General features: G+C 34.7%; 1 protein-coding gene across 3 annotated transcripts in view; it reads left to right on the top strand.

Moving 5' to 3' along the window:
- The window catches only part of APPL1 (adaptor protein, phosphotyrosine interacting with PH domain and leucine zipper 1), a 33807-nt gene that overhangs the window by 4222 nt on the left and 7205 nt on the right, over nt 1-22380 (top strand). For all 3 annotated transcript variants that reach the window (XR_006517175.2, XM_044753972.2, XM_044753973.2), the window contains exons 2-16: nt 1019-1117; nt 2360-2419; nt 3201-3272; nt 5272-5359; nt 6848-6889; nt 7453-7511; nt 10315-10461; nt 11344-11426; nt 12165-12323; nt 13148-13336; nt 15707-15749; nt 17023-17079; nt 19845-19936; nt 20356-20538; nt 21888-21940. Coding sequence is in view for 2 of the 3 variants with exons in the window: in XM_044753972.2 (XP_044609907.1) it covers nt 1019-1117; nt 2360-2419; nt 3201-3272; nt 5272-5359; nt 6848-6889; nt 7453-7511; nt 10315-10461; nt 11344-11426; nt 12165-12323; nt 13148-13336; nt 15707-15749; nt 17023-17079; nt 19845-19936; nt 20356-20538; nt 21888-21940 (1426 nt within the window). In the remaining variant the exon portion in view is untranslated. The remainder of the gene's footprint in view (nt 1-1018; nt 1118-2359; nt 2420-3200; nt 3273-5271; nt 5360-6847; nt 6890-7452; nt 7512-10314; nt 10462-11343; nt 11427-12164; nt 12324-13147; nt 13337-15706; nt 15750-17022; nt 17080-19844; nt 19937-20355; nt 20539-21887; nt 21941-22380) is intronic.

The following is a 22380-nucleotide window of genomic DNA, read 5'->3' as shown; positions in this document are numbered from 1 at the left end:
GGGAATGGGAGTCGGGCCCTAGAGCTAAAAAATAAAAAGATTCTGTTAGATCTCCATCTCTGGGGCATGGGGAAGTAGAGGACTGAGAATGTGGACCTCATATAGTGGCATAATGATTTCATGGGTTTTTTTAACCGTATCAATTTAGCTTCCTCTTCTGAAAATAGGAAGCTAAAGAATAAGTTGATTTTTAAAAACCAACTTCTAAGGCTCAGGCATAAATTAACTATTTGTAGAATAAAAATACAAGGTCATCTTTTAGATTTTAAGCTACAGTTATCTCAATAGTTATTTTAATTTTTCCCATGCCTTTGGTGTATAAAAAGCTAAGCATATCTTGCCTTGATACGCTGAGTTTCCTTATCTCTGATCCTTTTTATTGACCGTCTTAACATTTACTTACTGACAAGTTTTTCCCCCTTAACATGAAGATATTTTTTACATGCTCTTTGGAAAAAAAAATGCCTAACAATATAAAAATGTATAAAGAAGAAGAAGATGAAGAAGAAACAACCTGAAATTCTGCACTCAGAAAAATCTAGTTAGCATTTTATAGGCCGTGTTGGGGAGGGGTACTATGGTATTATTTTGGATTATGATGGGAGGGGTTTGGCACTACTAGAAGAGACCATAGAAGAAGAGAAATCATACTAAGTTATCCTGAAATAAGACATTTCAAATATTTAGACATGGAATACTGTTAATTTAGGCCTGAACATTTCTACTGATTTGTTTTCAGTTTAATTACAGACTTTTTAATTCATAAAAATATACCTTTGTTGCTCTTTCTAAAGTTTATGTGATGTAATTGGAAAATCCCTCTGTTTTAATGACGTGAAATCGAGAACAAAGAACCCCAACATCTTGGCATTACTATCAAAGAGAGAGACTAGATTACAACTCAGTATTATTAGGGCTTTAATATCCTAGGAGTTTTCCTTTTTTAAGATTTTTAAAAATTTTTTCCATCTGATTTATGTAATGGTTAACATAAACATACTGCTTTTATTTTATACAGACAAGGTCTTTACTGGGTGTATTTGAAGAAGATGCTACAGCTATTTCCAATTATATGAACCAGTTGTATCAAGCTATGCATCGGATTTATGATGCACAGGTAAAAAGCTAAAGGCTGAGTCAGTGCTTTTTAAAAATGAATCTGTAAGCCCCTGAGGACAGAGATAGTATCTGTCTTATTTGCTGGTGTCTAGCCCTGTTCTGGGTTCATAGTAATAAATATTTGTTGAATGGATGAAAGAACACTAAGTATTTTGTATTGCAGAGCTCACATTTCAGTTACTAGTGTATAGTTTGTAGCACTACAAAAGTGATGAAGATAGAAGCATCTGCCCATTCTCCCCAAATACTGTAACAGCTTTCTTTTGAAATTCACTGATAGTCATATTTGCCTAAGTTTTTTGACTGAAAATCCCATATTGTTATTGGTATGTTCTGTAATCGTGCTTTTAATCTTACGGAATACTTCCCCTTTTTGAGTGGAGGATTTGAAAGTAATGTATCTCTAGTTAGAAGAAGGTAATAAGAAGTAGATGTAGCTTTGGGGTATGAGGAGAGGGATTTAAGGAGGATGTGACTAGATTTTTTTTCTTGAATAGGCGTAAGATTTAAGGCTGTTTATGTAACTTAATTATAAGCCTTAATAGCAACCTGAGTTCTATGATAAACTTTCTTTGGGATTAATTAAGTGTACAAGTTGTATTTTTTTCCTCCTCATTTTCTCTCCTTTCTGGATCACAGTTTCACTATGTACTTACAAGTTGCTGTGATCATTATTTCTTTTCCTTGTGATCTCTCAAGATTTACTTTCTGACCACAGAGCTTAATATGTAAAAGAAATTTTATTTTTGTCATTATATTTCTTACTGAAAAAAACACTTTAAAAAAGTATTTCCTTCATATGGCTATGTTGCTGTATTATATGACTAAGTTGACCATGGTTCAGTTGTATGTTATTAAATGCTTATCATGATCTAGTATCTAAAGAGAAGGATAATCAGTCATCAATCTAGAATCTCTTAAGATTTTGCTAAGATTATGTACAGTTTACTTCTAGCTTTAAAGCTTTAACAAAATTTAATGTTTAGTTTTTATTAGCTAAAAGAAGCACACACTTGGAACACTGCTGAATTCCTTGATGGTATATGTTTCATGGTTTGAGTTTCCCTTTAAAGTGCTTTAATGATAGTTCCCTTTCCAGTGATTTAATGAGAGTTTTAGAAAACATGTTGTACAGTAGTTATGTTAAGTGATAAATAAAAGTGGCGTAGGTATCTTCATCTAAAAGTATTTTCTTAATCAGTAATATTGTTTTAATTTGAATGCCAATTTTTTCCCATAGAATGAATTAAGTGCAGCAACACATCTGACTTCAAAACTTTTAAAAGAATATGAAAAACAGGTATTGTGTCTGAAACTTTTAAAAGCATAATTTAAAACATGCAGTGGTACAGTATCTGTATAGATAAATAGAATTTCTCATCAAGAATCCTAAGCTTTTTTGAATTTTGATATGCCATTGAAATTCCGTTACAGCATTTATATCTAATTTTAATGATTTTTTTTTTAAAGATTGGCACCTGAGCTAACATCTGTTGCCAGTCTTATTTTTTTCTTCTTCTTCTCCCTGAAGCCCCCCAGTACATAGTTGTATATTGTAGTTGTGGTCCTTCTGGTTGTGCTCTGTGGGACACCACCTCAGCATGGCTTGATGAGTGGAGCCATGTCTGCCCCCAGGATCTGAACCAGTGAAACCCTGGGCCACTGAAGTCGAGCACGTAAACTTAACCACTCGGCTACAGGGCCAGTCCCTAATTTTAATGATGTAATGTTAGATACAGAGGTTATCTAATTTACCTCTCTTCTTTTTACAAATGAAGAAACTGAGGCTTGGTCAAGGTTACACAGCTGGTTATTGGAGGAACTGGAGCTAGACACCAAATCTTTGAACTCCTAGAAGGGTGTGCATTCCTATATACTATGTTAGTTGGTTGCTTAGCAAACATTTTAATTAATGTTTTTTAATTATATGAATTACATTGTTTTATTGAAATGACATTTTTAAAACTTATTCAAAATTTTAAAAATTTCTGAAGTTATTTAAAAATGTAAATTATAAAATGTTATTCACAAAAGACATGCACCATTGGACCTTTACCTCACCTCTGTTTCTCACTTTTCAGCGTTTTCCATTGGGGGGTGATGATGAAGTTATGAGCTCTACTTTGCAACAGTTTTCAAAAGTTATAGATGAGGTAAGTGCTTATTTTATTTTTCTTGAATAAGTGGTCTTATAATTAAGTTACTCAAGTTGTTTAGCTTTTATTGGGAAGTTTTATTATATGAGTGAAGTTCTATTATAAAAGATTACTATTTAAAGAAGGACCTTATTTACACATGTTGGTGGCTGTATTGTAAAAACAATACTTTCTTTGTCTGATTAAAACAAATTGTTTTCAGAGAATAAACATATAGGTATGGTCTTTTCTACTCCCAGTCCAATTTCTCTAACCACTCATCAGAACAAACCATTAAGAAAGCCCTAGAAGCTAGGAGGAAGAAAGGTGGTAAGAGATGTTTGGAGAGTCCATAACTTTTCTCCACTAGTGCAACGAATGCTCTTCTTTTCACATGAACCATTAGATGCTTCTATCTTTTCTAGTCTAACTGGAAAAGTAATTTTTTGATATATTTTAATAATTCATTTTAGCAAAATTTTGTCCCAAGGGATCAATATGAAGAAATATTTGTAGGAAATGAAATTTTTTTTATTGTGGTAAAATATATATAACAAAATTTACCACTAGTGACGTTTTGTATGTTCCCAATGTTGTGCAACCTTCCCCACTGATGTTCCAGAACATATTCATCATCCTCCCACAGGAAACTCTGTGCCTATTAACAGGCATTCCCCACGTCCTTGCCCCTCAGCTCCTGGCAACCACAAATCTGCTTTCTCTCTCTCTGGATTTGCCTATTTTGGATATTTGATATAAATGGACTCATACAATTTGTGGATTTTTTTTTTTTTAAAGATTTTTTTTTTTTATTTTTCCTTTTTCTCCCCAAAGCCCTCCGGTACATAGTTGTGTACTTTTAGTTGTGGGTCCTTCTATGTGTGCCGTGTGGGATGCTGCCTCAGCATGGCCTGATGAGTGGTGCCATGTCCGCGCCCAGGATTCAAACTGGCGAAACCCTGGGCCGCCGAAGCAGAGCGTGAGAGCTTAACCACTCAGCCACGGGGCCGGCCGCTAATTTGTGGATTTTTGTGCCTGTCTGTTTTCACTTAGCATAATTTTTTCAAGGTTTATGCATGTTGTAGCATGTCTCAGAATTTCACTCTGTTTTTTGGCTGAATAAAATTATCTCTTCATCAGTTGATGGACGTTTGGGTGGTTTTCTACCTTTTGGCTAGTGCGCATAGTGCTGCAGTGAACATTCATGTACAAGTTTTTTGTTTTTTTTTTTAACACCAGTTTTCAGTTCTTTTGAGTCTACACCCAGGATTGGAATTGCTGGGTTATGTGATAATTTTATGTTTAACTTTTTGAGGAACTGCCGAACTGTTTTCCACATCTCCTGCCCAATTTTACATTTTCACCAGTAATGTAGGGGACTTCCAATTTCTCCACATCCTCACCAACACTTGTTATTTTTATTTATATTTTTTACTATAGCCATGTAAGTGGGTGTGAAGTGGTATCTCATTATAGTTTTGATGCACGTGTTCCTGATGGCTAATGAGGTTGAGCATCTTCTTCTGTGCTGATTGGCCATTTATCTATCTTTAAAGAAGTGTCTATTCGGACCTTTGCCCATTTTTTAATTGGCTTGTTTGTCTTTTATTACTGAATTTGAGTTCTTTATTCTAGATACAAGTCCTTTATCAGATATGTGATTGGCAAATATTTTCTCCCATTTTGTGGGTTGTCTTTTTACTTTCTTGATAGTATCCTTTGATGCACTAAAGTTTTTAGTTTTGATGAAGTCCACTTAATATTTTCTTTTGTTGCTTGTGCTTTTGGTGTCATATGTAAGAAACCATTGCCAAATCCAAGGTTATCCTATGTTTTCTTCTATGAATTGTAAATGGAATTTTTTGACTGTATATTTTTTACTGTCTCGCATAATTTTTAGTGTTCTCATGTAAAATGTATCAACACCATTTTACTAGATTTTGTTTAATTTACACAACACTGGTTAAATCTCTCTGTACAGTTAGTTATTTGGCCTTTTTGGTCTTTCTTTTACTAGCTTAGCTCTTGTCATGCGGTACTTTCGACGCAGCTTGCTGATGCCATGATGTTCCCCATTACCCAGTTTAAAGAAAGAGATCTGAAAGGTATTGAGGTCAAGCTTATGTTTACATTCATTAGCTATCAGAAGATCATTGCTTGTAAAATGCATATAACTCTTTACCTTAACCATTTCTAACTACAACTTGTGCCACTTTCACTTTAATTAGTCACTAAACATTTACAGGAGCTCCTGCTAGATGTTAAACTGGATGCTGAGGAATACGGATATGAATAAGAGGTCACTTCCCTTGAGAAAGCCCAGAGAAGGAGATGGGTGAACAGATAATTATGATACTCTGTCTCTTATAATTAGGGAATAAGCAATATGCTGTGGGGGCTTAGACCAGGGTGTCAGAAAGTCTTCACTAAGGATGTGACATGAGCATTGAGCAATGATGAGGAATTTGCCAGAAGAGTCATTGTTCTGTTAGAGGGAATAGAAAACACCAAAGGATGAATTGTAGAAATAACGTGGCTTGTTTTGAGAATGATGGGAAATTCAGTATAGCCACAATGTTGGATGTCTTGGGGTGTGGCAGGAGACAAATCTAGAAGTAGATTGTTGGGGACTGGATCATGCTAAAGATATTGGACGTGAGTTTATAAGCAAAGAGAAGCCAGTGGAAGTCTTTAAGAAGTAGAGAGACACAATCCCTTTGTTTTTGGAGGGTGGAATAGAGTGGTTTGACATCTAGGAGAACAGATTAGGAAGTTGTGAGAGTCCCGTGAGGTATGACCAAGGCCCGAACTGAGACAGTGGCACAGGAGGTGGAGGTGTGTTTAATAGGCTGGAGTGGTGGAAGGTAGGGGTGCTGGCACATCTGGCAACCCATGACTTAGTAATTTATGGTGTTTTATTTTTTCCCTGTTTAGGATTATTAGGTGATAAAATGAGTTTTATAGAATTGGCTTTGCTATCTTATACTTTACAATCTCAGACAATCATACAGACTTATTTACAAAATATGTAGATAGAAGAAAAACATTGAACTCATGTATCAGTGGATCGTAAAGCATTTAAATTATATTTGGAATCAAGACTAATGTATTTTAGAGATGGAGTTATATTTGTGATGGTGATCCTCAAGAATAGTCATTTCTAAGATAAGAAACATTTCTTTTCTCAATCCTTAGATTGACTAAATGTCATAATCTTATTAAGAAAATGTTTTTTGTTTCTCATTCAGCATTTGAACTTTAATGATTAGAGTTAATATCAAAAAATGAATTAGTAAGTTGGATTCTGGTACTAAGTCAGATATTTGCGTATCTTAGAATGTGCAGTGGTTTTAAAATTTGTTTTTGTGTCATATCACTAATTTGTGTCAAGGAGATTTTCTTGTGGTGTAACTGTTGCTATTAGTAAATGTTCCATAGACTAGCTGAAACACAGAATAATTTTTTCACTTTGTTGAAGTATGAAATATTATTTGGCATTTTAATTATAGCTAACTGGCAGTTACTGTTTTCTGAACAAAATTCAAGATATTTCATAAATATGCTAACCTGAAATTATTCTTGAACTTTTCCAGAGATATTGACATTAAAGGAAGTGTTTCAGATTGCTAGTAATGGTAAGCTCTGAATATTTTACAGTTATTTCTTGTAATGATGCATTTCTTTATCAACACATATCTGTGGCCAGATTTTATGTAATAATTGAAAAAATGAATCTAATTAAAAGTTAAGTGAACATTATTTAAATCAGTGTTATTTAAGTTGCACTGTTTCTGCTACAAGAAAAATTTAAAAGGAAATTAAATCAAATCTTGTGGTTTGCTATCATCATAAAACCTAAGGAGATGGTATAATAATTTTTTTCACTTCCTTGTTTTCCTATAAATTCCAAATTTTCTTTAATGAGAATTTTCTATTTTTGTACTAAAAAATACTTTAAAAAGCTTTTAGTGGATTTCAGTTTCCTTTGAATTAAATATTTCCCAATTTAATAAGCAGACACAAACTTTAGGGGAAATTTGGCTGTGGGGACGTTTGGGTGCAGTGATTGTATAGTAGAGAGTTCTTATCTTGCTTTAGTACATTTGATGGGAGCTGCACACGTGAAGACCATTCACAGCATTTATAAATTTTGCACAGTACTGTTGTATTGTTGTTAAAAGTCGTTTCTCTTTTCCAGATCATGATGCTGCAATTAACAGATACAGCCGATTATCAAAAAAAAGAGAAAATGACAAGGTGTGATACATACTTACTCCTTCAGTATCACAATTAACAACTGCTGGATTGGGTGGTCTAGTTTTTCCTGTTTAGAAATAGTATCCAGGAGTTACTTTGTCTGTTTTGCTGTATTGCCATTAGTTTAGTTTTTCCTTCTAGTTGTTTCAAGGCCTTTCTGATAATTGTTAATTATCAGAAAATTAGTAATTATCTTTTTAAGCAAAATATTTTTCTGCTGACAAAATTTTCTAAGTAAACATGACTATTCAAAAAATGTAATTGATGCCCAGTATACAACATTGCCTCCTTTTGCTTTGTATTTTCTTAACATTGCTTTTGTTCTATTTTTATTTGACCATATATGGATTCAAAAGTGTCTTTTGATACTTAGATAAAAAGTTGAATTGTTGCATAATTCAATGAAATTCTCTTAGGACCTCCTCATTTACAGAGAATATGTACATATATTTTTTGATACTTCTTCAAGGAGTGAAACACAGAAATATTATACTGTATTTGAGTATAAATGCATTTAAGTAAAGAACAAAGAACAGAATATTAACAAATTCATCCGGATGCTCCTTAAGATCATTTCTCTCTCGGCCCCTAATCCAAGTCTTGATGAGTAGGCCTGCACTAGATGTTTGTGAGGGAGGTGATCTCTGTGCCTGGATTTTGGTGTCTGCAGCCTTGGCTGCACCTGCTAGGAGGCACACAGTGACAACTTGTGGGAATCCATGACTGAGTAGGATTTACTGTGCAACAGCTACTGTGACACAGTAAAGGGAATGTTTCTCACACAAAGTTCAGGACAAAAATCTTTCCATTTCTAACTTTAGTTCACTAATTACTTATTGGTGCAAATATTGATAAAATACATACCTTTTTAGATTTACATTACTTTGTTCTTTGCCTTAGAGAAGTAGTTAAAAGCTCTAGGTATGAATTTTGGCATGTTTTACATTACTTCTGGCTCTTCTAGGTATTTTTAAAAACATTCTGTCTCCAGTTTTATTTTATTTAAAGAATTTATTGAGCGCCTACTGTATGTCAGATACCATGGGGGAATTATGAATAGGCTTTACTTCTGCCCTCAAGGAGTGGATAATCCACAGTTGTCAAGGCCTGTGACTGGACTAGATGCCAGAGTACAAGGATGAAGAGAACGCATGAGTTAACGCTGAGTTAAGTGCAGCAATAGAAGTCTTAACAAAATGCTGGGAGAGCACAGAGAGGGCAGCAGTTAACTTTGGTGAATTGGGAAAGGTTGCACTTTTAGAGGTGAGATTTGCATCGAAGATGAGTGGATGTCACTGGTTGGGACAAGGGAGAGGCATTCCTGGAAGAAAAACAGCCTTTGTATATGTACATAGTGGCGTCTGGAGAGTGTAAAGGTTAAGAAAACTGGCTCTGGAGTCAGATTGCTTGGGGACAAATCTCAGCTCTGCCACTTATTTGCCTGAGGTCACACACTGGTTGCTTAATGTCAAGCCTTTATTTCTCTACCAAAAAAACGCAGTGGTTGTGAAGATGAAATGCGATAATGCTTATAGCGAGCTTAATGCTTATAACCTGGCTTATAGCGAGTTTTCATTAAATTCTAGCAATAATTATTATTAGGATAATGGAAAGATAATCATTTTAGTGTATCTGGAACATAGGATGTATTTGGGGAAGTATGGCAGATATGACAAGAAAGTAGTAGTTTGGGGCCAGATTACTATGTTAGTAACTTTGAAGTTTGTGTTAGAGGGAGCGGGCAGCCACCAAAGGATTCTTAAGTAGGTAACGCTATGCAATTGTGTTACCCAATAAAAACACTAATGGAAATGTGAAAGGGACAAAACCAGAGGAGGGAATCCAATGAAAAAGTATCGGAATAGTTTGGAAAGACATTAGGGGAGTCTCAACTAAAGTGTACATTGAAAGTGGAGAGGAAGGAGTGCTTTTGGAAGATATTCCCTAAGTAGAATTGACAAGACTTACGGTGGGAGGAAGAATCAGAAATGAGTCCTAGAATTCTTAGATGACAGGATGGATCTTGGGATAATTAAGAGAGCTAAGAAGCAAAGTATAGGGGCAGATTTTATGGGGAAGATACTGGATACTCTCTGCAGTCTTGTACATTTCCAGTACATTCACACACACACACACACAAAGCCCAGCTGGAGTTGTGCTTTCTCTGACACTTGGGAAAGTGAGGGGCAGGAAATGAAAATTTGGGAGTCATTGGTGTAGTGGAATATTCTTAGTATTTGATTTGGTAATCTAAGGAAAGCAGGAAGAGAGAAGAGCCTAGTGTATATTATATGATAGGTGCTCAGTAAACATTGTCTGAGTAGGAGAATTCAAGGGAGCACACATATTTTAAGTGTGGGTGAAGGAAAACAAACAAGTACAAGAGAGGAGAAGCAGTAGGGAGAAAACCAGGAGGAGAAAGTGTTATGCTGTGTACTGACTAAGGTCAAAGACTAATGGCTAAGTTAATACCAAATGGTGTCTGCCTTTCCTCTGTGTGGTAGACTTTCTCTGCCATGCTTAGTTTAGTTATTGTTTAAGTTAACTAATTTTAGTTACCATTCTTAGTTATTTGCAGAATTCTGCTTTTAATATGCATTTTTTAAATGAAGTGGTTGGTAGTAAAACAGGAAACTATCTTAATCGATATTTTGCAGAATTTCTAATATCTCAGAAAGTAAGAAAGCTATGCACAGTTGCTGGTGATGCACCTTTTTCTGTGGGTGGGCCCTTCCCCACAGCTACTATTAAAGATAATTGAATATTAAATAAATAATAGTATTTTTAATCTTTTCACTCAAAGGTGAAGTATGAAGTAATAGAAGATGTCTACACTTCCAGAAAAAAACAACACCAGACCATGATGCATTATTTTTGTGCATTAAATACTCTTCAGTACAAAAAGAAAATAGCGTTGTTAGAACCTCTACTTGGGTACATGCAAGCTCAGGTGAATACTGTACTGTGTTTTCGATCATAACTGTCCTAAAAGTTTTATATTAAGTTTGATATTTATGTTAAGAATAAGGGTATTACAAACTAAGGTCAAAATACTCCTTTATGCCTATGTTTTAAAAAGTAATTTTAAAAATGTCATCAGAGTGCTATTTTAAGGAAGATAGGGAGAATGGTTTTCCTTGCAAATTAAGATTTCAGATATGTTAGGGTAAATGAAACTTTTTGCCTCATATTTACATCTTGTCCACCACAGTTGGGGACAGGGAACAGAAAGCTGAATGAATTCTAGAGTTATGCCTATGGCTGGAGCTTCCACTCTTGCTTCGTAATAGATCTGAAAGAGAATGGACAGCTTGAATTTGTGTCATGTTCCTTGCACACTTCCTGAGTTAAAAATAATAAATGAACTTCAGAGTATCCCAAAAGGTGTGCATCAGGAAGGAGCCTAGAAAATTAAATTTGGGTAATATAAGAGGACATGGTAGTCCCCCAAAAATCAAGTTTAAAGAAATTTGATTATTTCTTCAAATATGAGTGCTTATTATTCCTTAGATATAAACCTTATTTATCTTGGTAGTAAATATGAAATAGTTCATCCATATGACTTATTTGAAATGTTTTAAAATTTGTTTTCCAGTTTTTAAAAATTGTTTACCTATGCATGTCTTAATATATAAAAGAATGTACAACAAGATTTAAAGTCTAGTTTCTTTGTTGGCTTCATGCCCAGTAGGTCATTGTAAACTACAGCCTATTTTTACGCAAATTGGAATAACCATGTATCTTGGAGGTTGTTTATATGATTCACTTTAAGCATTTTGTGTCTTTGTGTTTTTGTTGTTCATCCTGCCACTCCCATACCCTCTTGCCCCAGATAAGTTTCTTTAAGATGGGTTCTGAAAATCTCAATGAACAACTGGAAGAATTCTTAACTAATATTGGAACAAGCGTACAGAAGTAAGTATTTTCTTGCTTAAAATTGAAAATGAAGTTATGCAAATGATAAGTTAACAGCTAAATGCCATAAACTAAAAATATTTACCATTTAATTTCTTGAGGAGCTATTTTCCCTGCCATGAGAGTATTTCTTGCATGGCTCATGGATGCCTCCTGAGTTTTTCACCATCTTTTCCACAGAATCTGAACTCTGAAATTTCTAACAGTGTCAAATCTGATGCTATTTTATTGATTATAAACTAGGTTTTATATCAGAATATAATGGAAATGTAATAATTCATAAGTGAATTATCTTCACAATTATCTGAATTATGAGGAATGGATGGGAGATTACTAAATAAATCTTGCTTTCCAAGCCAGGAAAGCTTGAAGACAGAGAGAGAAAGCACTTCTAATCAGGTTCAAAAGTCTGAGCAGTGATGTGGTCAATCTGAGATATGGAGAGAGGTGAAAATGATTGTTGTTTTAAAGGTACAGGACAGAGCAGTTTGAAAATTCTTCCAAAGTCAGACATTCAGTGTGGCTTCATTAGTTTTGAATTTCGTATGTTTCCAGAATATCTAAGTTTCAAATAAAATGTAAAGTTGTTTCACAATGTGTTCATGTTACTGTAACCACTCATGCCACTGCTGCTCTCTTTAAGAAAATATGTACGAAACAAATATACCAATAAATGTGATGGGTAGGGAGTTCTTTTTCTGTTGTGGTTGGTAGTACATAATCTGTTCTCTGTGATAGTGTTCGCAGGGAGATGGACAGTGATGTCGAGACCATGCAGCAGACAATAGAGGATTTGGAAGTAGCCAGTGACCCTTTATATGTGCCTGACCCAGATCCCATGAAATTTCCTGTTAATCGAAACTTAACCCGAAAGGCTGGATACCTTAATGCTAGGAAGTAAGAAAACTATTCTTATTTTCATATATTGTATATTATCTTAGGTAATAGGGGGTGAATATAATCTATAATTGATGTTGTCTGCCAAATTGTTTTGATTTTTACTAAAGGTTGAATCTTTTTAGTTAGTGATGTTAATGTCAACTTTTTGACAGATGGGGTACATGAATAATTTTCAAAAGTAAAATCCTGTTTAGACATTTATTGAATAATTTAGAATTATTTAAAAAAGTGAAACCAGAGTGTCTGACTCCCCACTAGAATGTCAGCTCCAGGAGGACAGGTATGCTGTGTTGCTCTCTGTATCCCCCGTGAAGAGAATAGTGCCGGCCACATATAGGCTCTTAAATATTTGGTGAATAAATGAATGAAACACCCAGTTAAAAAAACCAATTGGAGTTTAAATAAATCTAGCATAACATGTGAATGTTATTAAATATCATTTATCATACTTTAAAATATACATAATTGTACCATCAAGTCAAATTTTAGTTTTTAGCTGAAGGTAGGATAAAACAAGTTAACCATGGGAGTAAAATAAATTCTTTTGTTTTGAATTTATTCCCTTGCAAGTTGAACTATATTTTATGGAGCATCATTATAACAGCTGCAATTTGATAATTTCCAGCCTCATTTTGGATACACACACACTCAAGTGGGGCAGTGTACATGAATTGATTTTAGAGACTGAAAAATTGATATTCTAGGCACCATGGTGCCTTTTTGCAAGCTGGTTCTTTGTGATGTACTTTATTTTGTGTCTGGTTTATGATGAGATTTTCGGTATGTTGTTATTTAACAGTGAATGTACTTTCTTCATTTAGTAAAACAGGCTTGGTGTCATCTACCTGGGACAGACAGTTTTACTTCACGCAGGGTGGAAACTTAATGAGTCAGGCCCGTGGGGACGTAGCGGGAGGCCTGGCCATGGACATAGACAACTGTTCAGTAATGGCTGTGGACTGCGAAGACAGGCGATACTGTTTTCAGATCACCTCTTTTGATGGAAAAAAGTTAGTATTTTTTCGTAGTACTAATAAAATCTGTAACATTTTAAACTACTGAAATGCAGAATAATTCTTTTTCATTCAGACATTTCATAGATATTTATGTGTTATGTATTAAGATAATTTTTTTTTCAGTTTTTTTTATTGAGTTATTGATAGGTTACAATCTTGTGAAATTTCAATTGTACATTAATGTTTGTCAGTCATGTTGTAGGTGCACCACTTCACCCTTTGTGCCCACCCCCCACCCCACCTTTCCCCTGGTATCCACTAAACTGTTCTTGGTCCATAGTTTTAAATTCCTCATATGAGTGGAGTCATACACAGATTATCTTTCTCTTGCTGGCTTATTTCACTTAACATAATTCTTTCAAGGTCCATCCATGTTATTGCAAATGGAATGATTTTGTTCTGTTTTGCAGCTGAGTAGTATTCCATTGTATGTATGTACCACATCTTCTTTATCCATTCGTCTGTTGATGGGCACTTAGGTTGCTTCCACGTCTTGGCTATTGTAAACAGTGCTGCAATAAACATTGGGGTGCACAGGACTTTTGGGATTGCTGACTTCAGGCTCTTTGGATAAATACCCAGTAGTGGGATGGCTGGATCGTATGGTAGTTCTATTTTTAGTTTTTTGAGGAATCTCCATACTGTTTTCCATAGTGGCTGCACCAGTTTGCATTCCCACCAGCAGTGTATGAGGGTTCCTTTTTCTCCGCAACCTCTCCAACATTTGTTGCTATTAGTTTTAGATAAGATAATTTTCTTTTTAATCTTGTAGAAATGAGTTCAATTTTTCCTTCTGACTTGGTTAAATGATGTCTTAGTATTTTGAGGTTATCAAAGCAAGGCCATATGGTAAAGACCTGTGATTTCATGTTAAGAGACTGGTCAGTGAAAATTCTGCATGGTATGGGGAAGGCAATACAAGTTAGTGGAAAGAGCCCCAACTTTGGTTGGGGTCCAAAAGTTCAAATTCTGGATCCGCTACTTACAGTGTGGTCTTAGACAAGTTACATAACCTCTCTGAGCTCCATTTTTGCTACATGTAAGATGGGGGTGAGGGATTCATGATACCCACTTCATAAATTGTTGATGAAGAACAGAAATCTAACACATGTAATGTGCTTAGCATGTAGTAGGTGCTAAAAGTAATGTTATTTTTAAGTATTAGTCAAATGTTTCTGATCAAATTAATTATTTAGTCCATTAATGTTTATATGCTGTTTTTAAAACTTCTATGACCTTTGCGTTAAATAAGAATTCATAGAATAGCCTTTAGGATAAATTTTTGAAAAGCACAGAAAAATATAGAAAGGAATATGAAAAAAGCTATTATCTTACTAAACATAAACAACAATTAACTTTTTGGTCTGTTGCCTTACAGTTCTTTTCTAAATACATTTTTAAATAGTTGAGGAAATGCTGTATCTATAATTTGGATTTGCATCCGTTTATTAAAAACATTTCATAATGGCTCCATGGTAATCCACTTAAAGGATGTACACCATAATTTAAAAATTTTCCTAATGATAGACGTTTATCTGCAATTTTTTTCCTACTTAATGAAAATATTATTTTTGATCTTTCTTAGCGTTCAGAAGCAGCTTCTTGGTTCCCTGAAAGTCATTTTTCCCCTCTATTTATGTACATTAAGATGTTATGGCCGACTCACTGTCTTTTAGCAAAATGGTTGTTTTAATTACATATTCCTTCTATAAACATATAATGAATGCCACTTACCGTGTGTCAGTTTTCACGCTAGATATTGGGAATCTCTGTTGATTTGCCAGAATTACCACATTGTTAATATATTTCTACAAGTACTTACATTTTTGTATTTTCAGTTTTTTGCTAATGCTTAACATGATTTCCCAGTACACCTTCCTGGTATGATCAAAATTAGTGAAGATTATTTTTTTCTCTAACTCTAAAAATAACATCTATAGAAAAGCTAAAATATCTCCCTGTTAGTGATTAATGTATTGAAAATTTTTATTTAACCGTATTCAAGGACAATAATCAATGAAGTAAAATTAGTGTGTTGAAATATATGGTAAGAGTTGGAAAGTTGAATTGCATTGTCTTTGTTGCAGTGTACCTTTGTCATAGGCTGTCTTCTGAAAACCAGCACCTGTTTTTTTTTTTTTTTAGCACATCTTGGCCTAGATAGCCAAGGTCAAGAGTTGTGAAAATCTGAGTCCTGATGCCTCTGGTGGTCTTCTTTTCTGAAGATACTGGTTGTTTGAGTGTTTTGGGGTTTGTTTTTTGATGCTGATTGGTTTTATACATACCTTCAAAGATAAAAAATGTTATCAGATAATGTTGAAAGTACTTTAAAAAAATATTGAGGGTCAAATCTTTTTTTTTCAGATCTTCAATTTTGCAAGCAGAAAGTAAAAAAGACCATGAAGAGGTAAAATTTTATCTAGTTAGCTTTTTAGCAACATCTTAAGATATTTTTCTGATGACAGAACGCATATTAATGTGTTCATCATAGAAATTTGAAAAATTCTAGTTAATTAAAAAGGTTGTTTTTTTTTTCCATAAAAGTCTATTGTCTTTAAGCAGTATTCTTAAGTTTCAACAGAATTTTATAGCTGGACCTTTAAGGAGAGACCTTAGAGATTGTCTCTCTGCTGTCTTTTTAAAGGCTCAAATTCAGAAATGACCTTGTGACTGTTGCTTTCTGGCAGGCTGTTAGTGTCATGAGATGGCAGTTTAATTTATTCCCTTCTCTCACCAACCCTCTGAGACAGTATTTGTTGCATTAAGAACGTAGTGGCAGCAGATGTAGCATGGCAGGAAGCAACTAAACCTTGGGGAAATGAAAGACAGGAAAACAAAAATTTGGGAATGTCTGTTCTTCCTCACAAGTCTTTTATTTTTGGCTCCATTTTTACTTCTAGTACACCAAATTTGGAAGGTAAGTTACTATCAAGAACTGACGCTTCAAAAACTTTGTCTTGAGAAATAGTCTTCAATGAAAATTTTGAGCCATTTTATCTGGTATTATAATTGTGTTGGTAAAAGACAAAGTTAAAAGTTGTGTGGTGATCTCATAGAGAAGAGTAGGTATTAAAACTTGCTTTTTGGTCTCTGAGGAACACAGACAAATGTCTGCTCTCTGCAGGGTTTACCGAACAGAATATTAGTTTAGTTTAGTTAGGCTCCTCAGGACTGGAATCCTTGAGAGTGAAGCAGAAGATGTGGAGCAGAGAGCATTTTCTATACTAATTATTTATAAACCTGGAAGAAGGGAAGTATGTCAAATATATTCACCACGAATATATTTAGCTCTTGAATTTTTTTGTATTGGAGTTAATCATGCTATCTGAGTTTAGACTGTCTCGTTTGGTGGGGATTAAGGAGGGAAATGATATAAAAAGATAAATACAGACTATTAAATTATAATTTATCATGATTGTTATATTTTTTATTTCCTTTTATGAAATAAGTTTGAGGTTTAAAAACAATTGGTAAACCTGTTCAATGCTCTGTTACGTTATACCCTCAAATATTATACATATATATGCTGTGTATATTGGAAGGTATTTATCTTATAAGAAAGATTATGCATTACTTTGTCTAATGAAACTATTTCAGTTAAATATGGAACATTCTCTTTTAGAAGAGAAGCATTATAGAAAAAAATATTAATCGTATTTTTCTGTTTTTTCCCCTTGCAGTGGATCTGTACAATAAACAACATATCTAAACAAATATATTTAAGTGAAAATCCAGAGGTAATATTTTTGTTTTATAGTATCCAGACCTAGCAAAAATTGAATAATTCTGTGGTTTATATGACTTTTATTAAGTCAGTCATAGTTTCTCAAGTTCTCTAATCTTTTAATTTGCCCTTGAATGGGTAGCTTTAATACATCATGTATATAATGAATATCTGGTCTTCCTAGAACAAGGAATTATTTCAAAAGGTACTGAACTCAGTCAACCAACAAATATTTACTGGGCATCGACCTTGTGTTCAGCTCTGTGTTGAGCACCATGGAGAAGGGGGATGCACAAGAAAAATAAGCCATAGCCTCTGCCCTCCAGGAGCCTATGTATAGGAAGAAAAACTAAAACTTTAAGTAACATTTCATATAAAACAGTATGTAATTGAAAGTGTATGGCAATGACTAAAAGCTTAAGATTTGAGAACATTAAGATCAGCGTGGACTTTAGTTTTTAGAGAAAACTGTGGAGATGGTGGAAACCTAGCCAGGTGGGATGTGTCCATGTTTTGAGGAAAAGAGAGGACATTGCACATAAGACAATAAAAACAAAAGCACATATGCAGAAATGGTATGTTTATGAAACTAGTAGTGTACTTGGAGTTGAATGTTCTTGATGGAGAATAATAGAAAACTGAAATGTGCATACAAACAACCTGTGGATCTTGTTAAAATATGTACTATGATTCAGTAGGTTTGGGGTGAGGTGGCCTGAACTCTTAGTTTTGCCAGTTATGCTTTGAGTAGCAAGGGTATCAAACCAGATAAATTCCGCAGTGTAGATGTAACCGTAGGTGCAGTCCAGACACACTTGCAGAACCCAAGGGTGCAGAGGACTCTGGAAGGAATCAGGTGGGTCCGTACTGCAGTGTGGTTGGGAGAAGACTTGTCTTAGGAAATGGTTGACTAGATGGCAGTATCTGGGGAAGTGTAGGAGTCCATTCTCATAGTTCAGGCGTGAACTGAGGGTCTGAACAGGGTGGTAACTGAGGAAGAGAAAAGAAATAATGAGTCATAGAAACCGGTAAAAAGAAATTGACTGGACTAGTTAGTAGCTCACTGATGTAAAGGATGAAGGCTACAGATTAGTTAAAGATGACTTCCAGGTTTTAAGTCCAACTGAAGGGAAGAATAATTTGGAAAATAACAAGACTTCTTGTCTTTATCATAATGGCTTTGAGGTACCAGCCAAAGACATGATTTAGATGCCTACGAAAAAGTTTTGAACCAAAGAACTAAAATATCATGACCTCCAGAATATTAGTGATTGCTCATAGTTTTATAAAAATCTTGTGAGTTTAATCTAAGAAAATCAGTGCTAACTGTAGAGAAGCCTTTTGCTTTTAGTAACTTGATCTGCCAATCTAGCTTTTCCTTTCTGTTATGTTAATTGGGAGCAACAAAAATTTAAAGTGCTAGTTAGGTGACTTGTTAATACCTAGGGAATACATAGAGAATGCAATGTTTGGATTTGAATAATTCAGGCCTAATGTACTTTCCTGCCAATTATTAAAACTCTCTAAATTTTAATTAATATTTGCTGGATTATCTAGAATTATTTTATCTATATTAATGAGAAAAGAAATTTTGATCAATTTGTGGTATTGTCTTGGTATGTTTGCTAACTATGAGACACAGAAATGCGGGGGCCGGCTCCGTGGCTGAGTGGTTAAGTTCACGTGCCCCACTCCAGCGGCCCAGGGTTCGGATCCTGGGCGCAGACATGACACCGCTCGTCAGGCCACGTTGAGGTGGCATCCCACATCCCACAGCTAGAAGGACTTGCAACTAAGATATACAACTATGTATGGGGGGGCGGGGTTTGGGGAGATAAAGCAGAAAAAAAAAAAAATAGAAGATTGGCAACGGTTGTTAGCTCAGGTGCCAATCTTTAAGAAAAAAAAAAGCAAAAATATTTTGTCATTATTTTTCTAATACTATTTAATAGTAAATATTATTTTATTTAGCCAGTGTTTTAAATAAAACAGTAAGTTTAGGGGCCGGCCTCGTGGTTGAGTGGTTAAGTTTGTGTGCTCCGCTTTGGTGGCCCAGGGTTTCGCCTGTTCGCATCCTAGGCGTGGACATGGCACTGCTCATCAGGCCACGCTGAGGGGGCCTCCCACGTAGGACAACCAAAAGAATCTACAACTAGAATATACAACTATGTACTGGGGGGCTTTGGGGAGAAAGAAAAGAAAAAAAAAACAGTAAGTTTAAAAATAATTCTTGTAGAAAGCTTTCTTTCAAATTTTGGTCTGAAAATATCCATGATGACTTTATCAATTAATAAATATATAGACATTTCTGACCATAAATATATTTTGGAAAATATGAAAACTTTAGCAGTATAGTTATAAAATACTTTTAATATTTTATGACTATTTCTTACTCCTTCTAAATTTCTTTATTTAGCAAATATATTGAGTGCCCGCTATGCCAGGCACTGTACTAGGTGCTAGCAATACAAACTTTAATCCAAAAAATCTGGTAGATAAAAATTTAAAGAAAAAACAGTATTTCCTATTATGTATATTAGCAGGAAAAAAATCAGATTTTTTTCCCCCCTAGATCTACAGGAAGTAAGAGGAAACTTAAGTTATAATGTTGTAAAGTTAATTATGTATCTTAATATTAAGACAAGAGAATATGGAACTACTTTAGTAACTCCAATTTGCATTTTAAGTAACTCAAGAACATTCTGACAATTCAGAGAGTTATATTCAGATTTTTGGTTTTCTTGCTTTACTAATATTAGTCCTTTTAAAATAAAATAGGAAATTGCTGCACGAGTAAATCAGTCAGCTTTGGAAGCTGTCACTCCTTCCCCATCTTTCCAGCAGAGGCACGAGAGCCTGCGGCCAGCAGGGTGAGATACCAGACTGTGGGTATTTAAAGAACCATATGGGCTGTTGAAAGTGGTAGCGAACACTTCGATTTTAGCAGTGCTACTTATATGAGTACGAACTAGTTCTTCAAACAACATAGAAAGTGTATTATTTTCAAATTGATAAATATACCAGTAAAAGTGCTAAGTAAAATAATGATTCCAAATTTCCCTAGTGTTGATCTCTAGATTGAGGTGATTTATATTTTTAAATTTAATAGTTGGAAAGAAAGAAATGTGTTGTGAAATAAGTAGCTATGATTTGGGATTGTGTTTATTAAAATTTGTTCTCCCCTTCTCGTTGACTTATAAAATTATATTTTCTTTTCTCCTAGTTTAAGTGTTCAGTTTCCAAAAGAGAAAACTAAATGCAAGGCCTCCTTGTTTTTTTCTGTGCTTAGACAATCTCGGCCACCGACAGCTCGAACCAGCAGTTCTGGATCCTTAGGATCTGAGTCCACAAGTTTGGCTGCCCTTTCTCTAGATTCTCTTGTCGCCCCAGACACCCCAATACAGTTTGACATCATTTCTCCCGTGTGTGAAGATCAGCCTGGCCAGGCAAAAGCCTCTAGTCAGGGAAACAGGTGGGTGATGGCATCACAGGGATATTGTGCTGTGGTCTCTAAGGTTTATGATTCCATTTCTGTGTTTGAGAGTCATCTCTCACGTGTCATGTGCATCAGCTGTGTTGTACTCTTTTTGTTTAATTACCTAACATAATTTTGATAGTTGGGGAAGAATCACGCAGTTTTTTCTCTTTGTTTTCTGCCTCGAACAAGTTAAGATAATTTAGTTTTAAAAATATTTAATTCTGATTTGCTTATCAGATCTACTGGTTAGATATTTGCTTTTAAAATTGCAGAAGGAAGTTGCCAGTCTTGTCTTTGGGTCATGACAATATTTTAAAAATTCTTGAGAGTAATACATGTGATATAGGTTTATTAGAAAATATTATCTTGTATCAGAAGAAGAAATCTCCAGGAAGGTACTGAAACATTATCATGCTATGAATTATTAATGAATCATCTTTTGTTTATATAATGAGAAATATCCTTAAAGTTAAAATGTTTCTTTAGCTGTGGACAAAGGAAACATGACTTAAGGCAAATCATTTATCAAGTAGGTTAGACACCTAATAAATTGATAACATTAATTTTGATATACGTGGCTGTGACCCAGAAAAAGTAATTTACATTTGATCACAGAAATATACTTAGCATTTAATGTAATAGGTCAGACATGTATTAGGGAGATCAATTCCATGTTATCTTAATGCCAGTGTTATTTTAGAACCGTTTAGCTCTCAGTTTGCTTACAAAACCTACTTTAAATTGTACTATTCTTCCTTCATTGTGGGTGTGCCAAGAGCCAAGCACACTAGGAGGAAGGTAGTCTCCTTTTATAGTTAGCTTTTCTTCTTGTATTCTATTATATATGCCTTTGAGAAATACAAGTTTAAAACTAGAAAATGTTCAAATTATCATAGTTAACTTGCAATATATAATTAGAGAACCTCAAGAGAGATTTTTACAGTCTCAGGAAGTCCTTAGCATTTTTCTCAAGTAGCTAAAATTGAACCTAAACCAGCTGTTTCTGTGTCCTAGTTTATATAAATTCAGGAACTTTTGCAACATGATTTATGATGATGTTGATTCTGTGTGCGTGTAGCTAAACCTCCAGTCCATCTGCATCTTCTAAAATGCAGCAACTTTGAGTTCAGCCTGTTAACTCAGAGTGAGGGCAGGGCCTCTATCTGTAAGCTGGTCATCGGTAGTATTCCTTAACAGGATGGAATACTTAGAGTTTTTTTTTTTTAAATCTATGTACAAGGTTTTGTGACTTAGTGTTTAACTCTGGTTTCCATGATTGAGATGCCTTTCATGTGGCTCATGGTAACTGACCATTGGCTCATAATTTTTTAAAAACTTTTCAGGCGTACAAATCCTTTTGGAGAATCTGGAGGAGGTACAAAATCTGAAACTGAAGGTAAAACAGATGTTCAGTATTCTATTTTAGAAATTCTCAGCAGTAAACTGTGAAGAATTTGTTTACATTTGTTCTGCTTATGCTGTTTTAATGGTATCTTTACTTCACAATTTTCTCTTTTTACTCATAGTACACTTAAGGCAACAACTTAATTGGACTTAAGGTTTTGTTATTCACACAATTATAGGATATTGTTTTTTTTTTCTTCGTTTTTTTTTTGGTGAGGAAGATTGGCCTTGAGCTAACATCTCTTGTCATTCTTCTTCTTTTTGCTTAAGGAAGATTGTCCCTGAGCTAACATCTGCACCAGTCTTCCTCCAATTTTGTATGTGGGACGCCATGGCTTGATGAGTGGTGTATAGGTCTGTGCACAGGATCCAAACCCATGCACCCCGGGCCACCGGAGTGGAGCATGCAAATTTAATCACTATGCCACTGGG

The sequence above is a fragment of the Equus asinus genome, chromosome 21, assembly GCF_041296235.1.
Source record: "Equus asinus isolate D_3611 breed Donkey chromosome 21, EquAss-T2T_v2, whole genome shotgun sequence".
Classification (NCBI taxonomy): Eukaryota; Metazoa; Chordata; class Mammalia; order Perissodactyla; family Equidae; genus Equus; species Equus asinus.
The sequence above is the reverse complement of the archived record's forward strand: the minus strand, read 5'-3'. Positions and strand labels throughout refer to the sequence as shown.